General features: G+C 40.6%; 3 protein-coding genes across 17 annotated transcripts; all 3 read right to left on the bottom strand.

Moving 5' to 3' along the window:
- Positions 1-393: 393 nt before the first annotated feature.
- Positions 394-9070, bottom strand: LOC127762862 (uncharacterized). Of its 12 annotated transcripts, XM_052287378.1 has the most exons (8): positions 8883-9070; positions 7420-7844; positions 6355-7148; positions 5435-5544; positions 4411-4518; positions 2194-2793; positions 1376-1710; positions 394-1306 (listed from the first exon to the last, which is right to left on the bottom strand). In XM_052287378.1, exons 2-4 carry the CDS (start codon positions 7816-7818, stop codon positions 5523-5525), a joined length of 1215 nt encoding a protein of 404 aa, XP_052143338.1. In that variant the 5' UTR covers positions 7819-7844; positions 8883-9070; the 3' UTR covers positions 394-1306; positions 1376-1710; positions 2194-2793; positions 4411-4518; positions 5435-5522. The 12 variants fall into 12 exon arrangements, with proteins under 12 accessions (XP_052143338.1, XP_052143328.1, XP_052143334.1 ...); XM_052287368.1 differs by having other exon boundaries at positions 1376-1448; positions 1575-1710; positions 2194-5544; positions 6181-7148; XM_052287374.1 differs by having other exon boundaries at positions 394-1299; positions 1376-1448; positions 1575-1710; positions 2194-5544; positions 6181-7148.
- Positions 9071-11785: 2715 nt separating this feature from the next.
- Positions 11786-15362, bottom strand: LOC127763507 ((6-4)DNA photolyase). Of its 2 annotated transcripts, XM_052288232.1 has the most exons (14): positions 14947-15360; positions 14748-14819; positions 14588-14668; positions 14318-14488; positions 14161-14232; positions 13919-14005; positions 13724-13822; positions 13534-13617; positions 13371-13457; positions 13159-13230; positions 12783-12896; positions 12593-12680; positions 12419-12514; positions 11786-12300 (listed from the first exon to the last, which is right to left on the bottom strand). In XM_052288232.1, the coding sequence occupies exons 1-14, from the start codon at positions 15289-15291 to the stop codon at positions 12113-12115; spliced, it is 1656 nt and encodes a 551-aa protein (XP_052144192.1). In that variant the 5' UTR covers positions 15292-15360; the 3' UTR covers positions 11786-12112. The 2 variants fall into 2 exon arrangements, with proteins under 2 accessions (XP_052144192.1, XP_052144193.1); XM_052288233.1 differs by lacking the exon at positions 13159-13230 and having other exon boundaries at positions 14947-15362.
- A 1072-nt stretch (positions 15363-16434) lies between these two features.
- LOC127762297 (peptidyl-prolyl cis-trans isomerase CYP95) lies at positions 16435-24662 on the bottom strand. 3 transcript variants are annotated; one of them, XM_052286743.1, is made up of 14 exons: positions 24474-24662; positions 23404-23501; positions 23058-23112; positions 21998-22086; positions 21655-21679; positions 21164-21202; positions 20335-20452; positions 19745-19911; positions 19250-19613; positions 19067-19179; positions 18388-18580; positions 17426-18304; positions 17268-17351; positions 16435-17073 (listed from the first exon to the last, which is right to left on the bottom strand). In XM_052286743.1, exons 2-14 carry the CDS (start codon positions 23479-23481, stop codon positions 16731-16733), a joined length of 2547 nt encoding a protein of 848 aa, XP_052142703.1. In that variant the 5' UTR covers positions 23482-23501; positions 24474-24662; the 3' UTR covers positions 16435-16730. The 3 variants fall into 3 exon arrangements, with proteins under 3 accessions (XP_052142703.1, XP_052142704.1, XP_052142705.1); XM_052286744.1 differs by having other exon boundaries at positions 16435-17064; positions 24474-24661; XM_052286745.1 differs by lacking the exons at positions 21998-22086; positions 23058-23112; positions 23404-23501; positions 24474-24662 and adding an exon at positions 21796-21822.
- Positions 24663-26335: the final 1673 nt, after the last annotated feature.

Here is a 26335-nt window from a genome sequence, read left to right as displayed (position 1 = left end):
ACGATGATTTATTTCTAATGCAAAAATATTGTTTTACCCTTCCACCACATAATGGAGTGACGGTACTGATCGATTTCTATCGTCCGATTATGCTCTATTAACAGTCCTAATTTAGCATCGGACCTGACTGTTGGATTGTAGAAGAAACCCTTTACATATGGGTACCTTGCTCGATCAAATACGATATTGAGTTTCATGCACCACCAAGTTCAAGACTAGTATAACGACCTCTAGTTCCCAACCCAAATCCCTTGTTTTCTGCGCGCACGTTTTTCAAACTGCTAAACGGTGTATTTTTTACAAAAAGTTTCTATATGAAAGTTGCTTAAAAAAATCAAATTAATCCATTTTTTTAAAAAAATTAGATAATACTTAATTAATCATGTGCTAATGGAACACTCCGTTTTCCGTGCGGAGGCACTATGTTCCCATCATCCACATGCGAACACAGCCTCAATACACATTATACAATGTTTGAGCATATATAGAGGATCGTTCTGAGGCAATCCTAATGTTGGGGCAAACTAGCCATGTTTACAAGCTAATACTGATTTTTCCTTTTTCTTGGGTTAACTTTGCTTGCCTCCGTTTCTGATCATTGTGTGAACAATCATGCTTCTACCCTGTCTTCTTCAACCATAAGCTTATTCTCAATGTCAATCTCCAAAAACCATTAAATTGCTAATATGTCTAACCTTTACACTCTGTATATAAAACTTAGAATACCAGGCATAAGTATATCAAGTCTGCAAAATTGCATATAGTCTTGTTTTGCATGTGAAAAACATTTATGCTAACACAATCACTCGTTAACAGACAATTTACATTTTCATTTGCATGTGAAACTTACCTGCGGATACCATCACCCTGAAAATCAAATTTTCTTGCCAGTAATTTCTCTTTTGTACTCCCTCCGTCCTAATATAAGTACACCTGAACCGGATGTGGCATTTCATAGTATAACCAATATCTCGTTGTACTATGAAATGCTATATCCGGTCCTAAGTGCATTTATATTGGGACGAAAGGAGTAGACTTACATGCATAGGACAAAAGGATATCTCTAGAGCATCTAGCTTTATTCCATTACTCTCTTTTCTTGTTCCTATCTAGGAGCCAATCTGAAGTAGGAATCTTGTTGACATATTTTCATCTATTATAAATAGCCTGAATATGAGCACATCTTTTGTGTGGAAAAGGACATATATTGTTGTCAAGTCAGTAGAAGGCATGGCTGTCTAAGTCAGTAGAAAAGGGCAAGTATGGCTGGTCACCTTGCTCAATAATTCCACATCCTACCTGCAGGCTGCAGAATCCCCCATAAGCAATAATTAGAAATCATTAATTTTGCAAAAAGTAGAAGATATTTCCTTACCATCCAAGGAAATTAAATTGTATATGATTCTTGCTTCTTCACTATCCATGGTTGTATATTCTGCCCTCCCAAACTCCAGAAGAGAACAGTGATCGTTCAAAATAAATCAGTTGATAGCTAAAAACTGTTACATGTTCTTCCATGTTGCAATCTCTGAGCTTGGACAGTTAGAACGATCAGGAAGAGTTTACTGTCTTACCAAAGTATCTTTCATATATAGCTTTATCCAGTCAGTATCTTTCGTAGCTTTATTCACTCCCAATGATATGACTTCTGTGCCTTGCGATTATTCTTTCAAGCATCCAACAGTTCTCTCACATCCAAGATTTATCAATCTATTGACAAAAATTGGCAATCATGCATTTGAAATTTTGAAGTTCTGAACTATACAGTTTGGATTCTATCCAAATTCCTCTTTACCTCCAATTTGGTAGGTTCAGCTTAATCAAAAAAGCGTTGCTATTTAGTTTACAAACTATGAGCATACTAGCTATCAGCACATACCATGATGAACCTCAACAACTATATCCAATAAAAATCATCGACGAACAGATACGGCAGAAACAAACCAATGAGAATCATACTCAAGTAAGTGTTGCAGAATTGCAAAACTATGGACTTTTGTAGCATCGAACTAAGAGAAGCAGCAGGTGGATAAGGACCATGGTATCAAACAAGTGTCTCTTACATAACACACAGTGAATATATCTTTGCGGGTCTCTTACATAACACACAGTGAGTATATCTTTGCGTGTGAACACGCGCATCTATGAGTGGCTAAACTGAATCATACGGTAGAAAACCTGCTGCGTGCATACCTGATGGATGACTTCACAAACTTCAGATCATAGTGCTTTTCCAGCCATCTGGCATATCTCCTTGGATCTGTCTGCTAGCTGCTTTATCTGTGCTATTGACACACCAATGGATGATGCAGTGAAAAAGGTGTGTTACATGATGAACAGCACAGCTTCAGGTGCTCTGCTAATGCATAAAAAGAAGAGATTCAGCCAGAAGGAAACAAATATGCCACCCCCAAGAAATCATCCGAAATAGTGATTTTAACCACCCATTTTTTCCAAAATGAGATTATAATGTTGCTATATACTTGGATTCCAATGCATGAACAAGTGGAAGGAATATGCTTCAAGCCAAATGGGGACAGAGTAGACCAGGAGAAAATTCAGGGTGCCCAGGTCAGTGAGAATAAAGCTGCCATGAGAATTCCCTTGGCATTTACATCGAATTTCTTTTTTTACCTTGACAGCAGTAGTACAAACGAAATTGAAATCTGGATTATAATATTGAATAACCACACATTCTCCTCCAGAAATATCGAATAGCTACCTCCAAACTTTTGTACTGACACGAGTACATGGAGCACAACTTCAATCAGCTCTGCTTCAGACTAAGACCACCTGAAGCAATAGTACAATCTTTGTTAGAAAAGCCTGCAAATGTGGTTACCAAACGCATCAAAGTGTGCCGTCACAATAAAGCCACAATAAAGTCATCAGCTCTGCTATATCCACATGTCGGCTGAAAAAAATACAGAAAGTGACTGTTCTGTTCGCACACAATGTTCTGATAAGATCTCCTGAGATCAACTATGGAGTTGCACCCAAAAACCTTTTATTGCATAAGATTTGCCAATCTGTTCTTGTTGGCAATCCCAGGGGAACCACAGCACCTAATCATTCAGTATCTTCTCTTTTCTTTCTCAAGTGAAAATATTGTGGCGATCGAAAGCAGTTTGCACAAGTAATGAAGTCACAAGGAAAATGGATAAGAACATGACTTTTCACCAAAAAAAAAAAGTAATGTTATCGTACAGTTCTATGTCCACAAACAACATCAGCATTTTTCTACTAGTAACTTTGGTTATTACCCCAGGGCAAGTGATACATTTTTGTTTCTGTAGAATTCCCAAAACTTTGTATGTTTTGTAGATAGAAATAAATATCATGAGTTATTAAAATTGCAGGAGTGGTTTAAGTATCAAATATAGACAAGTCAAAATTTGCTCGGGTTCACTTCATCCACACTTGTGTCACCATTTTTTTTTAAAAAAAAACTCTTCAATAGTTTAGTAACATTAAGACTACGTCTTGATTGAAAATAATGTCTCGATTCAGACTCCCAAGCATTTCTGGCTTATAGTTGCAAGTAAAAAGGCTGGCTGAAAAAGAGGATTATATTCCATACTGCTTCAGAAACAAGTCATGTATACACCAGCTGTTCAGTTAATGCTTTACATTTCACCCTCTTATTGTGTACATACATACATGCTATAAAAAGTTGTAATTAGTTTTCACAACAACAACAAAAAAAAAAAGCTTTTGTGCACCACAGTGATCCTCCTCTCCTCCATTATATTTTACACACGTTGCTGCATCTCCTCAGTTATATTTTCCCACGTTGCTGCTTTGGTAGCTTGTTATTTGCCAACCTTTGTATGTGACTACTTTATATGTGACAAAAAAAATCCATCCCATTACATGTTCTTGCATTTGTAAATATAGAAAAAGAATGTTCCAGTTGACACATAGGCTAGGTGTATTGAATGGTCCAATATTCATTTCATATGTAGAATCATTATTGTGATATTCTCAGAGAATACCAGTGATCTAAAGCGCCACGATATGCACAGGAAGAAAACTGAATGTTATCACTATACAGGACATGATATAAAATTTCTTTAAGACAAAAGAAGAAACAGAACAATGAACCAGATTAATTATATATACACCAAGAACAATCATGTAAAAGGACATGCACATAAATGACCAAACCATCAGCAGCAGCAACAAGGCCAGATATGGAATCATGTCTCCTTCATAACTGTTGTCTGTTAATAAGAAACTGTACATAACTTCTGCATTACCACATATGTGCTAACACTTGTCAGAGTCAAATCGCGTAGCAGGAAGTACTTATGATATACAGTTTACGTCACGGAAAACAATTAGCAAATACGAGTATATTGTATAAGTACTGTCTACTGACACCTGACAATGAACAATATGCCTAGTTACCTGATTCACTACCTCATCAAAGTATGTTGAAGGTACAGCCGTACAGCTCACCACTCAGTATCGCCAAAATAGTAGTAGTATATCATTATGGAAGCTCTCCCTGAATTTCTGGAATATGGCCAATTAATCTTACTCTCGTAAAGACAACATTAACTACAAGACTTTGACAAATATGAACTTCGGAGACTAATCTTAAAAGAAATGTTAAGATTGTAACATGACTAGGACAAATCTCTACAGAGTACAGAGTACTCCACAAAATAAAACACATATACGTACTTTATTGCTGGTGTAGTTTGTGACCATGATATATTTATCAAGTTTCAATTTAAATAATTATATAACTAAGTATCTATAACTAATAATTTTGCACTCAAACATACATTAAATTTTACATTTATGGTGTACTCCTCATTCTGCTGATTGCAAGAAACATAAACAAAACTACGACTTAAGCTATATGCACATTGTTCTGGACCATTTTACAGGTTCAAACTTGGTAGTTTCAGCGGAAAAAAATGCTCTACAGTCATAGTCGTACAGAACCCAGTTTTCTTGGTTATTTTCACTAAAGTGCAGATTTTATGGTCATAAGGTATCCAAAAACTTCATAACCTAGGGTTTTGCAACTTGCCAAGCAAACAAGTTTTCTCTGCAACTAGGACCATATACATGAAGTGATCTGAAATTTACTCATTTTTAAAGAAATTTTCACTGATAGTATATCTAACTACTCCTTTTGGTATTCTTGTTCCAGAGATAAAGAAAACAGGAAAAGATAAGACACAGCACTATAAGAAATTTCAACATATTCAGAGCAAAATAGATAGAGATTCTCTGGTCGTAGTTTTTTTCTCTCTACCATGATACTAACATTCTTGTTGCAACAATGCATGTGGAACTTTAGCACTCAGATTTATTTGTTGATTAATATAAAAACGAATTTCATTTTTCATTTTCGTGCAAAATCTAGTGGAGCAGAAAAAAGTGGAAATAATATAAATGGAAAATTGTATATACCAACCAAAGTTTGATGGAAATGTTGCCACATTGATCACCATGTAGACCATGTGACAAAATCCTCCATCAACATGGACCTACCGAAGGATGCTTTACAAGCCTCCAACTTCGGCCCTGGAAAATGCATGAGAAACATTAGATGTCATATTTTCCTTTGTTGTTCTAGTGCAGCACAAGCACCATTGACAAGGGAAAACAAATCATCCAAAAGAAATTAAAAGGATGTGTGGCTTCTAATGCAGTGAACAAAATGCTGTTACCAGCTAGTAGTCATCTATCAGTATCAGGATAATGATAGGATAAGAGGGGAGGATGTTGTTCAGATAATAAGTTACACATAATGTAGTGTTTTAAAGGGTATTCTACCAACAGTGCAGCAGTATATGTACCTTTTGGCACAAGAATTCCAAAGAATGGACAACTCAACATGGTCAAATAGGATCGCTAAAGTAACACAATGCAAACATAATAGTTGATAGCTGAAGTTGACAACCTCAAGAACAAATTTCATTGGATATCATATTATTGAATTATAATCAGTTTAACTGTAAAACACAAAAGGGAATCATACAAACTTATCAAGTGGTGTAATATATGCCATCATCATTAAATAAAAGTTCTAACACCAGCAGCATAAAACAATTACAAGATACTATGAAGTTAAATAGACAGTTCCATTAAAGAAGAAAGCCTTGAGTTAATTGGGGCAAAGGTAGCATTTGAGAAGTTATGGTAAATCTATCATACAACCTGTTTCCATGGTTAATACAGAACATCAAGTACTCCAACTGGATGTGGTTTCAACACTGGCCATGACTCTGCAATTGTAAAATAAGTGATATGCCTACATAACCACCAAGACAGACACCTACTGTTTCATATGACTATCTAGAATGAACTTCAGAGGAAACCAAACTCCTTAACTCAGATAAATGTTCATCAGTTGAGATGTTCAATGTAAGCCTCAGATTAGTCATCATAGCCTCTTGCTCCCAGCTAATTGACCCAGACGCATATAATGCCATCAGTGTTGCACGATAAGCATGTAACTCAAGAAAATGGGTTTTCTCTTTCAGACCATCATTAACAGGAGCAGGTGATTCTCTTCCTGATACAGAAGCTTCAGCATCATCAGTCCTACTAAATGATTCTCTTCCAGATACAGAAGCTTCAGCATCATCAGTCCTACTACAAATATCTGCACAATCATACTCTTGAGGATGTGTTGATCCATAGGGGCTACCGCAGGGATTGCAACTACCAACAGAGGAAACGACACTATCAGTATCACTATCTTGAGTTGTTACAGCAGGATCCAGATAATCAAAATTAGCTTTTACTGCTGCCAAATTTGTTTTATGAAAGCCATTTGCTCTTTTACTTAAGGAATCATGCATGTATTTTTCGCCCAGCTCTAAGCATTGGGAATCAACAGCATCTACCTTATCCATCAAATGAAGAGAACCTCCAGGAACAACAGGCAGGCACCTTCCATCTCTATGTGATGTCTGAAATCTCTTACTTACTTCACTGTACTGCATGGGGAAAGCTGATAGTGCAGATGATTTTCTCTTCAAGCCCTGAGAAGTATTGCCCTCATATACTTTCTTTTTCTTCAGTAGAAGACGGTTGTCCCTTGAAGTATGCACCAACTCATGGCCAACTTTTCCACATCTCAACTGGCTTCTAGGTGAATCACCAGGGAATCTTGCAGAATCCTGAAAGTAATTACCAAGATTTATTAGCAAATGCAAATTGGTGCATAGTACTATAATGTTTATCTGATCACAAATAGAACACTAGAGAAATGTTTTTAAGCGGTTAAGCTCCATAATAGAGCTGGACCATTTAAGGAACAACAAAACGAGGTGATATCAACTGTTTCACTTAATTTAATTTCCATAAAAGGCATTGGAAAAATCAATTAGCATAGGTTATAGTTTGTATACAAATAACTGTTATTTGATAATTTGAAGGGGTGAACTTTACCTTTGGAATAGCAACCCATTTGCCATCTTCCCACAGCTGCCTTATCCTAAGATTGGATGCATGTACTTTCAACTCCAGGGAGGATCCAAGGAGCCTGACGAGATAGTAACTAAAACCAAGCAATCTCACCACTTCCGCAACCTTCCATGCGTAGCTGTCAAAGACTTCTGCAATCTCACCTTTGACCCAGCATACAATACCATCCAAGGGTGGGCGCAAAGGTCTCATTGCCTTCCTTGGCACCCTTTCCGCAGCCACACTACCCTGAGTTGGACATGAGCCATAGCTTACAAGATAGGTGTGTCCATTGCCAGAAACAATCTCAGCAGGCCTCCAGGAACCCAATGGCGCACCCCCCTTCTGCAACACCTCCACCTTTGTCCCTTTGCGGAATTTCATTGACTTGTATTATTTCTCAAACACTGCTGTGAACAAGATCAGAAGAAATTTTAGTAACTGAATTATTCAGATTGTCAGTAAGACATGACAAAGATTTAGACCTGTAGAACATATTAAACAGGATATAGATATAGAACAAAATGGCACGACGCCGCAACAAGACTAGTGCATTCAGAAGAAAGCACGGATGATATATATTCCCACTCCATTAAATTCACCTACAGAATGGTACTCGGCTACTGCATCCCGAAAGTTTATCAATTTAGTGTATATAATTTAGCTGTAAGCAACCTTTAGGCTAAACTATGACAATTTCAAAGTGCTAATTAAATGGAATCAGGTGTACCAAATTCCTAATCCGAAGATGAACACATCAGCTAGAACTTCCATGCAAAATGCTGTCTAATTGTAAGGGATGGAAGGAGTATAGGTGCCAGATAGTATAAAATTCTCTAACAAGTGCAAGTCATACGTCAAATCTGTAAAATCATACTACATGCTTCCCAAAATATAGCAAAATTTATAGATCGTTGGTATACTCTAAACGAAAATAATCTACATCAGCAATCGCTTCGAACATCTACACCAAGTAATAATCGTATCGGGAAGAAACAATCCCCAGCGTTATCAGGAGGGAGAAAAGATAATTAACCAACGTATCAGCCAACAGGTGAACAAATCAACAAACCAACAGGTTATTCCATCAAAGGGAGACTCGATACCACAAGCGAATTTGCCAACCAGTTCATACTTTTACCATCAGCAATCCTCGGAAAAAAAAACATGACATTGACAAAGATCCTACCAAATCCGCGCAGCAAAACGATCTAATTTTTTTTAAAAAAAAAAAAAAACTTGAACCGACGAGCAGGAAATCACCGCACCTAAAAACCAACACCCAATCAATCAACCAATGCTCTTCCCCACCCTCTCGCCCCCGCCTCCATCCCCGCGCGGATACACCAAGCAAAACGCCTCCCCCCCCCCCCCCCCCCCAAAAAAAAAACAACCAAAAGATTTACGTAAAAAAAAACTAGAAAAAAAAAACTAGAACAGCAACGAACCTCTGCGACGCCGCCCGCGGCGGAAACGAGCACGGAAAAATCCGAGGAAAAATTCCCCCACGATCCCGCAGAAAAAACACCGGACCCCTCGATTCTTGCCTCCCTCTACGAGGCGCGGATTTGACGAGGAGAGAAAATCGAGAAGCGGAAGAAGAAATAAAAGAGCAGGGAATTAGTTTCTTTTTTAGTAATTATTATTAGTTTTTTTGGGGGAGGGGAATCCCTTTGGATTTATATACGTGTAATCGAAGAGAGGGTTGCGTTGCGTGGTGGCGCTTTCAGTCGCATCCCAGCCGTTGGATCCGAACCGCATCCGGTCCACCACCTCGGCGTGCGATCCTGGCCGTCCGATTTGGATCGGACGGCGTGGATGGGCGGGGTTCTTGGTTTGGGAGCGGTATCTTCCTCTCTCTTGGGTTGTGTCGGTTCTTGGCACAGATGGTGTGACTGTATGGTGTGGCTCTCCTACTGCACTGTTCAAAATTTATATGGTTTTTTTTCATAAAATATATTGAAATTATTTTTAAGCGTTTAATATGCTTTTTTTCCTTTTTTTGAATTTTAAATCCGACAAGATTTGAGCATTTCCTATGATCACATTATGTATGATGGTCCCAAAAAAGAAGCAAATAAATCCATTTGTCAAATTACAATCCACCTTGACACCACTTGGAACACAAGAATTTCATAGGATTCTTGTGGGAGATATACTTTTACATCTGAAATATTTATGCTAAGGGGCTTTTCTCATCTCATGTTCTAACATTTGCTCAAAACAAACAACCCCACCGTGCACTCTAAAACCCAAAATTATAATAAATATTCCCATTGTAATAAACAATAAAGGCATTATTTTTTTTACATATATATGCCAAGGTTGCTACTACTAAATATGTCTGTACATCTGCACCTACTTACTGATTTGAATCCCACATGACATTAGCGGTGAATCGTGATAGATTCATCATTCACCATCACCATTAAAGTTTTCTGAAAGAGTACATCTGACAAGATGAACACACAGTACTCTTTTTTTTAAAAAAAACTACTCAATAACCCTTTTGACACACCAAAAACTAAGGGTTTATAGATTTTTTTTATAAACTCATAATTGCGTGGATGCCAAGATAGTGAGTTTTAAGGCGGGGGTGCTGATACGCGATCAGCCGCGCGCGCGCGCGGAGGTGCGCGGTCAGTCACCCCCCTCTAGTCTCTCATAGGTACTATTTACATCTTATGTATATACGTATGTATATACTATATATATATATATATACATACGTATATATATATTTATGAATATATTTCAATGCATAAAAAATATATACACACATACACAAAGTTTGTATACGCACTAAAAATAAAAAAATAGAAAATACATCACGTATAGAAAGTTTGTATACGCGTATATATATTTTGTATGTATATATAGAAAATTTGTATACACCTATAGAAAGTTTGTATACATGTATAGAAAGTTTGTATACACCTATAGAAAGTTTGTATGCGCGTATAGAAAGTTTGTATACGCGTATAGAGAGTTTGTATGCGTGTATAGAAAGTTCTATACGTACGAATACAAACTTGGTATATATATGAATACAAACTTTGCATTTATACATCTTAAAAAAAAGGGAAAAACCGAAAGAAGATAAACCGGGAAAAAAAAAACAAACCGAACAGAAAAAACCGGAGAAAAAACCAAACAGAAAAGAAAAACCCGGAGAAAAAAAACCAAACAGAAACGAAAAAAGGGAAAAAACAAAAAAAAACGAAAAACTCGCTCCCTCGCGGCGCGTCGCCGCCCCCTCTCCGCGCGCGACACGTGTCCAGTCGCGTGGGGAGGGAGGCGGGCGACTGATCGCCCAATAGCAATCTCGGTTTTAAGGGCTAAGGCAAACCTTCATATTCTCAAACAAATACAATTCAAACTTTAAGTTGAAGTTTCTTAGCATCCCTTCTATACTCTCTCCATCTTAAAATATAAGGAATTTTGAATGGATAGAATATATCCAAGCTCCTTGTCTAGATTCAGTATCATGATGTGCTCTATCTATTCAAAATCTCTTATATTTGGGGACAGAGAGATTAAAACAACTTTGGCCTTTTCTCAATAAAATAAATCTCCCTAAACAAAAAGTGACTCATTGATTTATATTGTAATCAGGGCCACTGTACAAAGGAAAACAACAAGTGCAAGGCAGGCTTATTGGTCACGCATTGTTGTTTTCCATTTGTCCCATGGTTTTGGATCAGCTGGTTTCATGGTTTTCCTTTTCTTGTGGTGCAGGGAAAGATAACCTGGGGGGAGAAAACAAAAGAAGTGATTCTAATCCAACATAATAACTGCATGAAAGCTGTGTTCATCTTCCTGGACAAAAATTAAAAGGAAGATGTGTTCATTGATTAACAATAATGAGATCCTTCACAGTTGTTGCATGTCACAAGCATGGTCGATGGCATGAGTTGGGCATTCATCCCTTTCAATTCCATCCCATGTTTAAATTGGGTCAGAGTTTGTTGGGACACAAAGAAAGGGAATTAAATAAATATAAATATGCAGATAAATAGTTCTATCATGCAGTGTCTGTACTAAACTAATTCACTGCCATTTTTAACCCACCATGAAAAATGAACTGTAATTCTTTTAAACCTTTCTGGTCTCTGTCTGATGTCATCTTATCCTCGAAAACGAACTTTGGTGCTAATCCTGGATTAGTGTTCTTTATCTCTTTCTCTCTTTGATGTGTAAAGATGGGTTTATCCGTGTCGTCACCTTGCACTGTCAGATTAGAGCTGGCTTGTTCATCATGCCCGTTTTATGTATTGGCTTCACGTGTTTGGTCAGGTCTAGCTTCTGGTTTCGTACAAAGCAACCAAACCATCCATTCATTAATTTCATGTCCATCAATCAGAGTTAAGTATGTGACAAGATAGAGTTCGAGTTTGGCAGGATTTGTACTTATGAAAGATAACCTCTCTTGTTCATGTAAACTAGAAAGAGATATATGTTCACTACTTGTTACAACTGATGGTAATTACATGGTTAAATGTTACTACTTTAGTCTTTTTTGCTGTTAATTCAGACTAGTTCAGTAGTCACCACACTAGCTACAACTGAGAATGCAGGCTGTCTGTCGCTGTCGACTCACAACTGAAATTCTCTCATGCTGGAAATGAAGCGGTTAGTGTGAAGCTGAAGCAATTTTCATGCGGCACAATTATTCAGCTCAGCTGCTTCTTTTCAGTTGTTTAGTCTTGGATGAGTTAGGGGTCACTTGGCTGCCAGCAGACAGCTTTCTTCGCGAAGAATTGGAGGATTTCCCTTTGTCAGGCTTATCGTCATCGAGGCGGTTAGACGCATAAGCTTCTCCCATCATCTTCTTGCATTCTTTGCTTGCAATCGCATGATCAACCACTGGAACGATCAGAATGAAGTTAAATAAATAAATACACAGCCATTGTACTAGTTATGCCTTTTGAGCACCTGAAAATATTAGTGTCTTCCCGGCGAAAAAAAAATTAGTTTCTTTTACCTGGTTTTGGGTAGTCTTTGCCAATTATGCAGTTTGCTTTCTTCTGAATGCTGAGGGGTGCAGTCCAAGGTTCATAGATGTACTCCTTGGGCATGTCTAATGCAAAATTGAGATTAGTTCTGAATATATGAAAAGATCTTTTTTTTCCGGTGCCGAAATGGTGTGCTCAAGTACCTTTCAGCACCGGGATGAAATGCCTGATGTAGTTTCCGTTAGGATCATACTTCTTTCCGAAAGAGGTTGGGGAATAAATTCTGTGATACTGTTTAAAAAAAAATTGCAGGAAGGTAAAGAAAGTAAGAAACTAGTAGAGTGAATAAATATGTAGATCATTAGTGATTGAAAAGACCATTTCATTGCTGACCTGGTAAAAGAAGGATGAACAGGAGAGCCACATCCAGTTGCCATTGTTAATAGCCCAGTCAGAATCTATCAGTAGCCTTTCAAAGACATCACGACCTTTCTCCCAGTGGATAAACTTCATGTGAAAGAGAGGTTGACAAGTTGTGTAGGCGTTAGCATCTACAATTTCTACGTTGCTTTGATCTTACCCAATAAATATCTTAGATGTGTTATTACGGACGGCTCTATTAGCACAAATGACATTTTTTACACGAAGTCAAGATGTAGTTTTACCATCAGAATGAGTAGGGATCTTTAAAAACTAAAAGGTTAACATGCCACAAAATGTTCAAGCAATCAATATCAGAGTAAGATATTATACAGATCATCATACATACCAGATCACCCCGTGTTAGAAAACAAGCAACAGAGTGGCGTGCAAGATGATGCATCCAACCCCACTTCCTCAGCTGGCAGTTAACAAAATAAGCAGGAACTTCACATGATTTGGTAGTTACAGGTGATGCAAGTGGAAGTAACAGAAAGTGGAGCAAAGACGGAAGCAAGGAACATTATTTGGCAGACTTGCTATGGATTTGTGAGGGCAAACCTGAATCATGATGGCATCAATCCAAGGATATCCTGTCCGACCGTCCCTCCACGCAGGAAATAGCTCTTCGTTCTCTGTCCATGGAATCTGGAACCACAAGGTATTTGCATGATAAACGAAGGAAGTTGTAGCAAAGGAGGTAATAGGATGAAATGAAACAGACCTGTTTGCATATTTTGTTTCCTTTCATTTGATCAAAATTAGGAGTGCCAAAGGCCACTGTGTAGAAAAAGTCCCTCCACAGCAACTGCAACAGCAAGAACAGAAGTCAAACATTCAGATGTTAGATTCTCTTTCTTTTCAGAGCGAATCAATGTAGTTAGTTACTCTTATAAATAAATAAATAAATTCACCTGGCCAGTCAATGAAACAGGTGGATTTGTATGTTTTTTTGTACTCCTGTAAACATCCTGAATGCAGTGGTAAAAATACCTTGACGACAGGCAACCAAACTGCGACAATAACAATTCATTTCAGCACTGCAATCTAAACATGCACTGACGAAAGATGCCAAGAAAAATTGTCTTATGAGGGGCAGTAAGACTCACTTTCAGATATGGTGACAGGACAGTCGTTGCAGGTTTCAGGAATGCAGACGGGTCACCCTTAGGTTTCTCAAATTTGGCGACCCACTCCTGTAAAAGAAAATTTCTATGTTATCAGAGTGTAACCATTCATAGCAAGAGTAACCATTCTCCTCTTATATGTTTCCATTTCCATTTCCAAATTGATCAAAATTCAGAGGTAATGAACAAATTGCAGATGAATAAAACGCTTATTTCAGAATCACCTTATCATGAAGCGATTCTCTCATCCTCTTCAGGGCTTCTGTCTCGCCGCCTCGGAACGGCGAAAGATCCTCCTATATGTTTGATTGGCCATCCAATTAAGAAAATCTCCAACATGATCAAAATTCAAACAAATAGCAAGTGTGCTACTGTTCTCACCTGGCTGATATCCCCATACCCAAGCTCCTCCACTCTGGGCACTGGCAACAATTCATACTCCCCGGTATCTCCAACCGGTGGCAGCTCGGAGTACTCCTCCATAATTGGCTCCGGTGGCTCGCCGGCGATGGCCACGAACGACTGGTATGTCATCGGCGGCCGACCCCCATTCTTCCATTTCCCAAAAGAAAATAAAAACTAAGCACAGAAACTCCAGATTTTCGATCAACAAATGATCATGTCTGCACAGTACTGAATCTTGTGGGTTACCTTCTCTATGATTTCTGCTGGATCAAATAGGGTGTGGCTCACCGGCGAGAACACATCGATCCCTGACGCAGCCGCGAAATCCTTGCACGATCAAAACAGATTGAAATATTTCTGGTTTCATGAGAAATCCAATGCTGAGAAGTGTGGACTGATCACTAACCATGACCTTCTTGTCGCGGGCCAGAGCGTACGGCTCGGTGTCGGACTCGAAGCACAGCTTCCCAATGTTCCACTGCGATTGCAAGAGCTCAAACAACAAGTTAATTTCCCGAATATTTCTCCACTTGGCGAGCAAAATCCACGAGGGATTAATTTGCGACAAGAACGAGGTAGTGATTGATTGGTGAGTAGTCGCTTACGTCCTTGAGGGCGGCGCAGACGGTGCAGGCGACGTCGCCGTCGTCGCGGGCGCGGAGGAGGAGGAGGCGGGAGCCGAGGCGGCGGAGGCGCGCGTCGAGGTCGGAGAGGCTCTCGAGGAGGAAGCGGACGCGGGCGACCCCGGCGCGCGCGGAGCCCGGGGACGGCGCGGCCTGGTCGGGGCGGAGGTACCGCGGGTCGAGCACGAACACTGGGTACAGCCGCGCGGCGGCGCCGCCGCGCCGGGCCGCGTCCAGCGCCGGGTTGTCGTGCACGCGCAGCCCCTTCCTGAACCACACCATCGCAGCGGCGGCCGTCGCCGTCGCGGCGGTCGCGGCGGCGTCCATCGGCGGCGGCGGGGTTGGGTTGGTTGGTTAATTTTGGTTTCCGAATTAGGGGGAGTTGGGAACTGATGGTGGTGGAGTGGATGGAACACCAGCCGTTGATATGGGATCGGATGGCGGAGATTTGAATGGGAAGGGGTGGCCGTAGCGGTTGGCGCCGAGAGTGGCCACGTCTCGGTTCCTTTCTCTCGACTTGTGGATCCCGTGTGGCACTTGGTTGTGGTGGCATTTTCTATGGCACATGTTCAGAATTTAAAGTACTCCTAAAAAACTCTACTCACTTAGTAAAATATAAGAACCACATATCCGTACATACCATCTCTGACCCAAAAAAATAAATAAATCCTACCTATGAAACTGAATATATGCATATTCAAGTTTGTACCTAGGATTATCATTTTGTAGACAGAGTAGTATAATATATCTAACCTAGTTGACTCTAGACTACTACTCGTTCCTTTTCTTTTTTAATATATGATGTCATTGATTTTTCTTATAACATTTGATAATTTGTTTTATAAAAAAAATGTAAATATTGCTTAAAGTTTCTTTAGTGATAAATCATGCTATAATAAAAGAAAAGAAATTTACTTATTTTTTTAATAAGACAAATAATGAAGCATAAAAGAAAAAACAAATGATCAAACATTAATAATCAGTAGTGTTATATATTAAAAACGAAAAATCAATAGTGTCATATATTATGAAACGAAGGTGTAGTATTTTTCAACGAAAGTACAAAGCTATTTTAGAACGAAACAAGTACAAAGCTAATAACTTGATGACAACATCCGAGAGCGTCATGCCGTCACCACAAAAAAGAATAATACCAAGTCAAGCATCGTCATCAGCCCTTCATTAAGGGGACACAAATGCCCTTCAATAAGACACTAGTATTAAATTTAACATCAGATGTTGCATTGTGTGCGTAGGAGTATTTAAAAGCCAATAAAACTTAACGAGTGACGACTGGCGAACAACAAAGCGGCAAACTTCTACCCCTGATACTCAGGTAGCAGCAGAGAAACTAATAGCACAGCAATGAGCTATGGAACCAGTGTTGACCGCTAACGATCATTGTTCGTGAACACAGCAATGGTTTCACCAGATTGGAAAAGGTCACGGGGAACTCAGATCTCCATCAAGTCCAACAAAAGTACCTCGATAGGTTTTAACTCATTAACTGCCACGGCGCACAAGAATTACAGCCAGAAAAACTGTGTTGCAAGTTTAAGAAACCATTAGCTAACCTCGGCTTATGATCGTCTAGACAAGATTCAACCAACTCATAACCATCCATAAATATATAACATCTCTAAGATGACAAAAACAGCTTCTGCAGCACCTCAAAATAGCTTCTCTAACCGTAGCATTTCAAACCCAATACTGCAATGCAGATGGGTTGAGCAACGGCCAAAGCTTGTACATGCATTCATGGATTCCTACTTCCCAGCAGAATCAGGGGAACCATCTCCATACGAAACCAAACCTTTCTTCCCTTCAGAACTGGCAGAGGGTGACCGGGACTTCGCATTACTCTCTCGCTTTGGGGACAGGGAAGCAAGTGGGGAGCGATTGTGTATTGGTGGTGGAGACCTTGATCTTGACCCAGACAGGCTCCTGCTCCTTGACATTGAACGCGAGCGATCACCATGCGACCTTAGTTTCCCACCAGCAGGAGAGCGGCTGCGCACAGGACTCCTGCTGCGTCCACCTCCCCTTCCTCTGTCTCGATAAACAGGACTTCGTGAGATGCTTCGGCTCCTCCTCCTGTACCTGTTAGGCCTCAAGGGACAAACAAAACAGAATCATGGAATTGAACCATAAACTAGACTAGGGCAGTGCATACCTACAGGCTACAGCATTGGCTCAAGGATGAACATTACATTAACAACAATAACATGTAAAAAAAGACATGGCTAGGTGATGAGGAGAAAGCACAAAATTGTTGCAATCAGATGATACTGCCGTTAATGTACCTTGGTGATGCTCGTCCTCTAAGTGGGCTGCTTCTATACCGTCTAGGAGGCGATCGCTGACGGGAGCCTCGATAACTCATGTGTCTACAAAAAATACATTTAAGTTTGAACTTCTAGAAATGAAAAAAAAAATAGAATCCAAAAGTTTAGTCAGTTACCTGTCACGATCACCTCTTCCACCATAACGGAATGAAGGATCAGGAGAAGGTGAGCGGTATTGTCTTGCAAATGAGTAACGATGAGTAAAACCCCGCCCCCTTCTTACCCGCTTTGACCCATCAGGAGAGGGACTCCTGGATGGGCTCCTACCATGATTTTGTGCAGGTGATATTGCCCTGCGAGGTGGGCTGGCACTTCTGCTGACACTCCTGCGAGACCGACCACCTCTTACAGGGCTGATACTCCTTTTAGATAGTCTAACTGGGCTTCTGCTGATGCTTCTTCGAGTGTTCTTTCGAGGACTTCTGCTTGGAATCCTCCTATAAGGCCTATCTGGGCTCCGGCTAATACTCCTTCGCAATGGTAATCTTCCAGAGGTTCGGCTAATGCTTCTTCCCTTGTCCATAGTTGGAGGGCTTCGGCTGACGCTTTTACGTACAGGAGATCTTTCCAGACTCCTACTTCGACTCCTGCGCTGCAAAGACCTAGCTGAGCTCCTGCTGATGCTTCTAGTTCGAGCTTTAACAGGACTCCTGCTCCTGCGAGCAACAGGGCTTCTGCTTACACTTCTAGGGAGACTCTTGCTCATGCTTCTACGAGGGCTCATACTGACGCTCTTCTCTCGGAGTGGGCTCCTGCTTTTACTTCTTCTCGCACTTCTTCTCTGAGGGCTCATGCTGATGCTCTTCTCTCGAGGTGGGCTCCTGCTTTCACTTCTTTCAGGAGCACGGACAGGACTTCTACCATGGCCTTGGACATCAGGACTCCTGCTTATCAATGATATCTTCGGGCTGATGGCTGACCTTTTGACTGGGCTTCTCCTTGGACTGATACTCATACTCTTGCTCATTGAGTGGTTAGCACTCATGCTCTGGCTCCTGCTTATCAATGTCAGATGAAACACTGCTCGTGGACGCAGTAAGCACAAAGAATGATTGATGTGTGAAGAAATATAGGAAACCTAGATTTGCTTCGATTGCTGGTTAGAGCAATATCGGCATTCCTTTCAGTTTTTGATTCAGTAACACCATTTGTACGGGTATCTCCATTCTCCTTTGGAGATTTGTCTTCTTGAGCTAGACTCCTTGGCGTTGCACTCTTTTGTTGAGTTGAAGCGGCATCCTTCAAAGCAGCTAATGCTGTGTGATTTTCACCTGGCAATAAAATTGTATAGGCTGGTTAGTTGTAGAACTCCGTAAGTGCCAACCAACAAACAAATACTAATCCCACATAGTTACTGACATGTGGATCTTCCACTACTCTCATTTGAAATATTCTGGTCACGACAAGATTCATATGTTTATCTAAATATAACAGAGAAGTACTTATGTTGGCATGCATGGTCCTCTGTGAACGATTCACAGAAGGTTCAACATTGGCTTCCATAATCCATAACTGATGATTGTGGAGCTTAATAGGCGCAAAGGGCATATTTTTTTGTTATAATAAAATATGGCATAATGTAGTAGTGCAAGTTTATGGGAATCTCAATAATATTAAAAAGTTCATTGGCCTAGGAAAGAAGTACAGGTTTGGGAATAAGGACTCCAATTCAATTTACTTCCAATTAAATAATTAAGAAACATAAATATGAGCAGATATAGCTTTTAACAGATGCGGCAGTCACCAAAGAAAATTACCTGAAACTTGGGATGAGGCCTTAGACTTCCGTCCACGATGGTGCCGCTTACTTTTATCATCCTCCAAGCTGCTGTCACTCACATTTCCGGTTTCACTATCACTCTCTAACATTCTGCTTATTTAAAAAAACACGTCAAGTGTCAGGGAATGACAAAATATTCAATTTGTTTATGCAAACAGACCTTTTTGACTTTTGCTTTGACTTCCTGTCACGCTTTCTGCGCTTTCTCTCACGCCTACGATCACGCTTTCTTTTTCCACGCTTGTGTTTATCCTTCTTGGAGTGTCTCTTTCTGCGCCTTCGTCTATCATCACTTGAGCTGCTGAGATCAGATGAGTCACTGGAGCAAGTATCAGACTCACTATCAGAGTCAGACAACTCAGACTCCGACTCAGATGAGCTCTCCGATTCTGAAGAAGAATATCTCTTCTTCTTCCTTCTCCTCCTCGAAGATTTCTTGTGGTGTCTCTTGCGTTTTCCTTCATTATTTTCCTCATCAGAAGATTCATCCTTGGATAACTTTGATTTCACAGATCTCTTTTTATCTGCAGTATGAATATCATAAAATAATATAAGTACACTCCTGTCTTTACAAGAGTAACAATTCTCAAATGCTTAGATAGAGGTTAGGTGTATTTGAAAATTGAAAATTTGATACCAAAAGAACAAGCATTACCGTTTTCAACCGTGATGGATCCAAGACATTTACCATCAACGAGCTCTCCACAGTCCACTATTCTTACTGGAACAACAGGTGTGGAACCAGCACCATGCACATCAACATATTCGATTCTCTTCAGCACATCATTTCCAAGAATAAGCTTACCAAAAACAGTGCTCTTTCTGCAGATAGTAAGATATTACCAAAACTCACTCGATTAGTACTAAGTTAGAAATCAGTGGCCATTTTGCCATTGTTAACTTGCTATGTTACAATACAATATCAAACATTACACCTCAACTCAGACATGTTAATCCAGTGGCCTAGTCTTTAACATTAAAATAAAATTGAACATCCAAAATTCAAATAGACTAATCTACAATAATTCCAGCCACACTGCTTAGTGTAAAAATGTATGTGACATCTCAAGATAAAAATACTATGTTGTCATAAATGTTGCACAAGAATGATTAGCTACAAAAAGTTTCCAAGTTTTCAGACACAAATACTTCATTCACAGAGTATAATTCATTTAATCCTAAGTTGCTAGTTTCTTTTTGTAAAGCCTAAAGACTTGTGTTCAAATAGTACTCATATGAACAAACCTGTCAAGACGAGAATTATGTTTGAAGGTTATGAAGAACTGTGACCCATTGGTGTTAGGTCCAGCATTTGCCATTGACAGGAGACCACGTTCATCATGGCGTAGGACAAAGTTTTCATCTGAAATGCAAATCGCAAATTTTCAATACAACCACAATGATAATTAGCATAAGTGGATGAGAACTACAGTAATTTTAGTGCCAACAGGGAAATCAACACTACCATGGCATGTACTATATCAAGGAAAAAAATGGCAACTCCAATGATTAGTATTAGACCCTGTTTAGCATTGAGGTAGATCACCATAATCTCAATTGGTGCGACTGCTTCTAGCCGTTTGGGTGTTTGGTTAACTTATTTTTCTTTTAATGGAAGTTAGCAAAGGCATATTATTGCATTCAAAAAAATAAATCACAGTGGGCACAAGTTTATGGTTCTGCAGCAACTTAAAAAATAAACACAACTCAACACAGAATAGCAACGACAAATTGAGCCTTGATGATAAATTTATGTTTGTGCATCAACTTAAAAAATAAACACAACTCAACACAGAATAGCAACGACAAATTGAGCCTTGATGATAAATTTATGTTTGTGCATCAACTTAAAAAATATAAGCACAACATAACACAGTAACCAAAACTTGAGGCTTTGACGAAAAAATTATATTTCAGCAGCAACTGAAAAAATAAGCACAACACAGAACAGAAAACACAAACTGAGCTTTGGATTGTGCAAGGAACATTCTGAATGGATATATAGAGTATCTAGAGATTGTCTGCTATTAAACTTGGAATGAATTGATGTCATACTGAGTTCAAAGGCTAATACCTTCGAATGTTCCACCATATATACTTTCTCCACCAGATCCTGCAGGTATATTAAGTCATTTCACAACTATTTAGAAAAAAAAAGGATGAAAAGTAAGAATAAATACAACTACATGGAGAAAATCTTATCATGAGAGATATCATGAAAATACACAATCATGGGAGACTTAATAAAGTTTGTTTTCCAGTCTTTCGTTCTTCCTCCCATCTAAAGATCTAGTCCTTATCCACAACTCTAGTTATGCCAAATGCATCCCAATGAATTAAGGTCGTTACACACAGAAACAACTGATCAGGTTAACCAGAATTAATATCCCATCCCAACCATCAATTGTGCCCATGCGAACTCTCTATATGAATTGAAACATAAATTCGTTATGTTATTTCAGGAAAAAGACAAGAGAAAACCAAGAACAGACGGTTAATTCCACTCTCATAGGAAAGAAAGAGACATGAAAAATTGTATAGAAGAAAGAATGTTGTGTAACTCACCATCGCCATTTGAGAAGTCACCACCCTGAAAAAAAAAAGTAAGTAAAGCAGTTAGTAAATCATGCATAACAAAGCAAATAAGTCTTTCTGGTATTGTAGTTATTAGAATGTAAACCATTTAAGAGTAACACAACATACAACCTTAAAAAACTATATGATAAGAAATGCAGTCGAGATCATCTGTCTTGCATCCTACATTATACAGGAGAGAGGAAACTGGCTAAAAAAATGAATGAAATAGCACAAACAAATGCTAGCCATAATACAATCATTGTATGATCTACTATAATTATCAAGCACGGTATATAAAACAACAAAGAAAGAAGGGAGAAGAAAAACTGACTTGTGCCATGAACCCCTTGATTACACGGTGGAAGAGTGATCCCTTATAGTATAATGGCTTCTTAGATGTTTGTCCAATTCCCATCTCACCTGGAGATGACAACCTTAATTAGCAAGAGCAACAGTGTCACAAATAAGGGAGGGTGGGACTTCTTAAATAAAAGGCTAGTCCCTAAAGTGCTTCTTGAATATGTGGGCACTAGAGTACTAGACCAAAATGTAAATAAATGCCAACACCACCGACATTATTACGTGACTTCAACATAGCAGATAATGAGTAGATATCTAAACAAAACATTAATGCTCATGGTACAGAACATAACTCCTAGACCAGAATAGCAGTCACAAGCTTACAGCAGTTTATATTCGCATCGCCTGCTGTATAGGATGTGATTTCTGAATATCTCCAGTTCACACCAGTCATATTATCACGATGTGGCGACAAAAAATAAATTTCAAAAAAAAAAAAGTCCAGACAGGTGTATAACATATGGGACTATATATACATTTGTCGACAAATTTTCTTTTAAAAATTAGTCAAATATAAATATAGTACAATAGTAGTGTAATTACATTGTAATTTACATGTAACTACAATGTAACTTACATGTAATTTTGAAACCGTTAGATCCGCTTCAAGATTCGTGCTAGTGGAGAAGAAAAAGAATCACAACACACACACAAATAAGGGGATTTGGTCCCATGACCTCTGCTTCGTGAAAATAGCATGTTATGCAAGATTTTTGAAAATTACATACAAGTTGCATTGTAGTTACATGTAAGTTACGATGTAATTACACTACGATTGTGCTATATTTACATGTCAAATTTTTAGGAGAAAATTTGTCGATAAATGTATAGCAAAACTGTAACATATTAACATGCTTGAATTGATCTATAGAATGCCATTTAATCGTAGGATTCTTTACATTGTCAGACTATGCAATTTCCAGCTCAGGATTTTGAGACAAAGTTTAATCACATGTAAGAAAATTATATAACATATGTTTCTTCAGATAACATCATATATTTTCCTGAGAACAAGCTAAATGAAGGATTACCTGTGCACAATGCTCTGAAGTTCTCAGCTGTCCGGGGAGCAACATCTGCAAACAGCTGCATGGAAGAAGGGAAATTTATCACCAATAAACAAATTACAGGCCTCTTTGTTTTACATCCTAAGAATGCTGAATTGCCATTTGCCAGAATCTTTCTAGCATGGCAAATCATCTCAGTAAAGGAACAATTTTATCTATGTACCTAACACCTAAGTTGTGGTTACTAACCAAAAACTAGCCTAACTTGGTCAAATTCCCTAAGCAAATCATGGGGAAAATGTACTACGAACGCTGACCATATAATTCAGCCTTGACAACGAGGTAATAATGAAGCAGAGCCACACAGTACCTCAAAAACCATTCTTTCATCAGGTTCATCACCTATCGAAACATCCATAAAGACAATTGGGTTCTTCTTCTTTGCCATCTTCTCAGATGAGCACTATCCTGGAGCAAAGCAAATGCTTCAAAGTAAATAAAATGAAGAGAAATAGATATGGTACAAAACAAACTGAGATATAAGAACAGTACTGAATTCATCACAATTTCAATATTTTTTTCATATTGATCCCCATATATATATATATATATATATATATATATATATATATATATATATATATATATATATATATATATATATATATATATATATATAACTCGGTCATATGTATGCAGATCATGCAAATTACAGAAGCTATCACTTCTTTTAATTGGATTATATCCCTCTTCAGATAAAATAACTTTAAATATCCATGCATTTATTGAATCAAATCCCACATATTCAACCTCCTTCCTCCACAGTGTCTTTTCTCCGTGAGCTACACTGGCCCTAATAAATGTGCATCTGATTGTTCAAACTAGTAAAACAGCTTCTTACTTAAAAGCATGCACCAAAAAGGGCAATCAAAATTCAATATGCCAAGTAACAAGGCCACCAAAATTCATCTATACAAAACGACCCCTGCATGGGTACTGTTTTATAACGAATAACCAAGTATTCCTATCTTCCACGAATATCATCCACCATATAATAAATAAATAATCAGCCAGCAACAAAACCGCCATGCTTAGTGACCGCGGCGTTCTGAAGAAAATCACGCAACGGGCATCCAAGCGTGACGCCAGTGGGGATCTGAGCTCCATTCAACCTACCAACTGAGCTCGGTACCACGACTCCCAACACACCTCCGCGACCCCAGATCAGGATCCACGCAACGGCACCAACCTAAACCCCCCCTCCCCTTCAAAACCCTACCGCCACCCGCAAAACCCCAACCCGTAGACCGCCGACCCCATCCCAACCCTCAAAACCAAGCCGAATCACCCAAGCCATCCAGCGCAGCAGATCGAGGAGGCCCCGAAACCCGCGGCGGCGCGATCCGGCCCACGACGATGGGAGGGGATGATGGTACGAACCGGAGAGGAGGGGAGATTCGGGGAGTGGGGCGGCGGGATCCACCCCCGGCGCGGAGGGAGGGAGGGAGGCGTCGATCGCGCGGCGGCGGCGAACGCAGGCGGCGGCGGAGTGAGGCGGCAGAGCTCCGCGAGGCTCCACCACCACGCGGCCGCACGAGCGGAGGAGTAAGGAGGGGTGGGGATAGGAGAGGAGGAGGAAGCTGGTCTCTCGTTAACCTACCTCGCTTGGGTAAGTACGGTTTTGCCCCTGGGAGGAGGTGAAATCGCTACGTGCACTGCGCGTGCCACGTGGGGGGCTGAGGCGGATGGATGGGCCCAGGGCGCAGTGAGGGTGGTTTGACGGTGTGGCTTAATGGGCCGTCGAGTGGGCAGATGGACATCTGCCGGGCCACCGGGAGCAGGATGGCTGGGCTGGGCTCAGCTTTTAAACATGTACGCTTTGAAAAAAAATCCAATCCGGCTGAATTCCATGATTCTGAAGGTCGATACTCTAAACCGATGATGACTTCGGAGTTTACCAACTTTCACTGTTAACACCTAGGCACAACCTCTTACGTATGGTGATAAGATGACGGAAGAATGACTACGCTTTTAAGGGACTCCCTCCGTTCCAAAATAAACTAATGTATCACATCTCATATTATAGATTCGTTTATTTTTGAACGAAAGGAGGCAGAGAAGAGAAATGAAAAAAAAATGCCCAGGCGTCTCCAACCCAACTCAAGCTCAATAGGTAACTCTCCAGCCCATCAGTGCGGGAATCCGGCCCACCAACCACCACCAGTAGATACCTTTCCTCTTGTCCCAACCACCAAGCAATCGAACCAGTACACTACCAGAGTCTAGATACACTGCCCCCCTCCCACGTCCCCACCTACCGCGCTGCTCACAGTATCACAGTATAAATAAGTCCCCTCCAGGCGCCTTTCTCCCCGACGGCTCGACCCTTAGCAATGGCGATGACCCAGGGAGCCTGGGTGTGCCACTTCCTCGCGGAGATTGTGGAGCTCGTGGCCTTCATCTTCTCTCTTCCTTTCCGCCTCCTCGCCGAAATCCTCTCCGGCGGCGGCGGCGACGGCGACCTGCAGGACGCCCACGATTACTTCGTCGAGGAAGGCAGGAAGCACCTCGCCGGTGCGCGCGACGCCGACTTGCCCGCCGCTCTCCGGGACGAGCTCGCCCTCGCGGCCGTCGGCGCCGCCGACCACGCCATCACCATCGGCCGCTCCCTCCTCCGCCTCCACCCGTCGCCGTTCGCCGTCAAGGGCCTGGGGCGCTCCACTTGCTGGGCGAGCGCCGCCGCGACGCGCTGAGCGCCCTCGACGCAGCCCTCAGCGCCGGCTACGGCTACGGCTACCACGACCTCCTTCCGCTGGAGGAGCGCGCCGACGCGCTCGTGGCGCGCGCCGAGATCGAGCTCGCGCGCTATCTCCGCTGCACCCTCCTCAACTCCGGCCACCGCGGCCAGGCCATCGCCGACCTCAGGGAGGCCGTCCGCATCTGCCCCGACAACGGCCGCGCCAACGCGCTGCTCCTGAAGTACAATTAATTATTATTAGAGCATCGATGGACTTGGCCGCCGATGTCGATCCCGGCCGGTACGTTCATCTACACTCGCTCGCCGGTCGCCGGTCGCCGGTCGCCGCCGCACGATCCGCCGGATTGGCGGGAGTGATCGATGGTGGTGGCGTTGGGTTGGCCAGTGACTTCTAAACTAAAGTATCCCAATTAATTCTCAGTTATACTACTTCCTCCGTTTCACAATGTTAGAATGACTTACATTGTGAAACGGAGGGAGTAGCTGTTTGTTTTGAGCTTCTAGTACTGCATGCTTGGATTGCAGGACATACTATCTGCTTGGA

Source organism: Oryza glaberrima, chromosome 2 (genome assembly GCF_000147395.1).
Source record: "Oryza glaberrima chromosome 2, OglaRS2, whole genome shotgun sequence".
Lineage (NCBI taxonomy): Eukaryota > Viridiplantae > Streptophyta > Magnoliopsida > Poales > Poaceae > Oryza > Oryza glaberrima.
The sequence above is the reverse complement of the archived record's forward strand: the minus strand, read 5'-3'. Positions and strand labels throughout refer to the sequence as shown.

Excerpts from the sequence above, each read along its gene's own strand:
- LOC127762297 (XM_052286743.1), bottom strand. The coding sequence starts at position 23,481 with ATGGCAAAGAAGAAGAACCCAATTGTCTTTATGGATGTTTCGATAGGT. Across the intron at positions 19,614-19,744 it reads ATCCATCACGGTTGAAAACG|ATAAAAAGAGATCTGTGAAA; the intron begins GTAATGCTTGTT and ends TTCATACTGCAG. Across the intron at positions 18,305-18,387 it reads AGCAATCGAAGCAAATCTAG|GAGCCAGAGCATGAGTGCTA; the intron begins GTTTCCTATATT and ends ATTGATAAGCAG.
- LOC127763507 (XM_052288232.1), bottom strand. The coding sequence starts at position 15,291 with ATGGACGCCGCCGCGACCGCCGCGACGGCGACGGCCGCCGCTGCGATG. Across the intron at positions 14,669-14,747 it reads CCCGCGACAAGAAGGTCATG|GATTTCGCGGCTGCGTCAGG; the intron begins GTTAGTGATCAG and ends TGATCGTGCAAG. Across the intron at positions 13,458-13,533 it reads GAAACAAAATATGCAAACAG|ATTCCATGGACAGAGAACGA; the intron begins GTCTGTTTCATT and ends TTGTGGTTCCAG.
- LOC127762862 (XM_052287367.1), bottom strand. The coding sequence starts at position 7,818 with ATGAAATTCCGCAAAGGGACAAAGGTGGAGGTGTTGCAGAAGGGGGGT. Across the intron at positions 7,149-7,419 it reads AATGGGTTGCTATTCCAAAG|GATTCTGCAAGATTCCCTGG; the intron begins GTAAAGTTCACC and ends AATTACTTTCAG.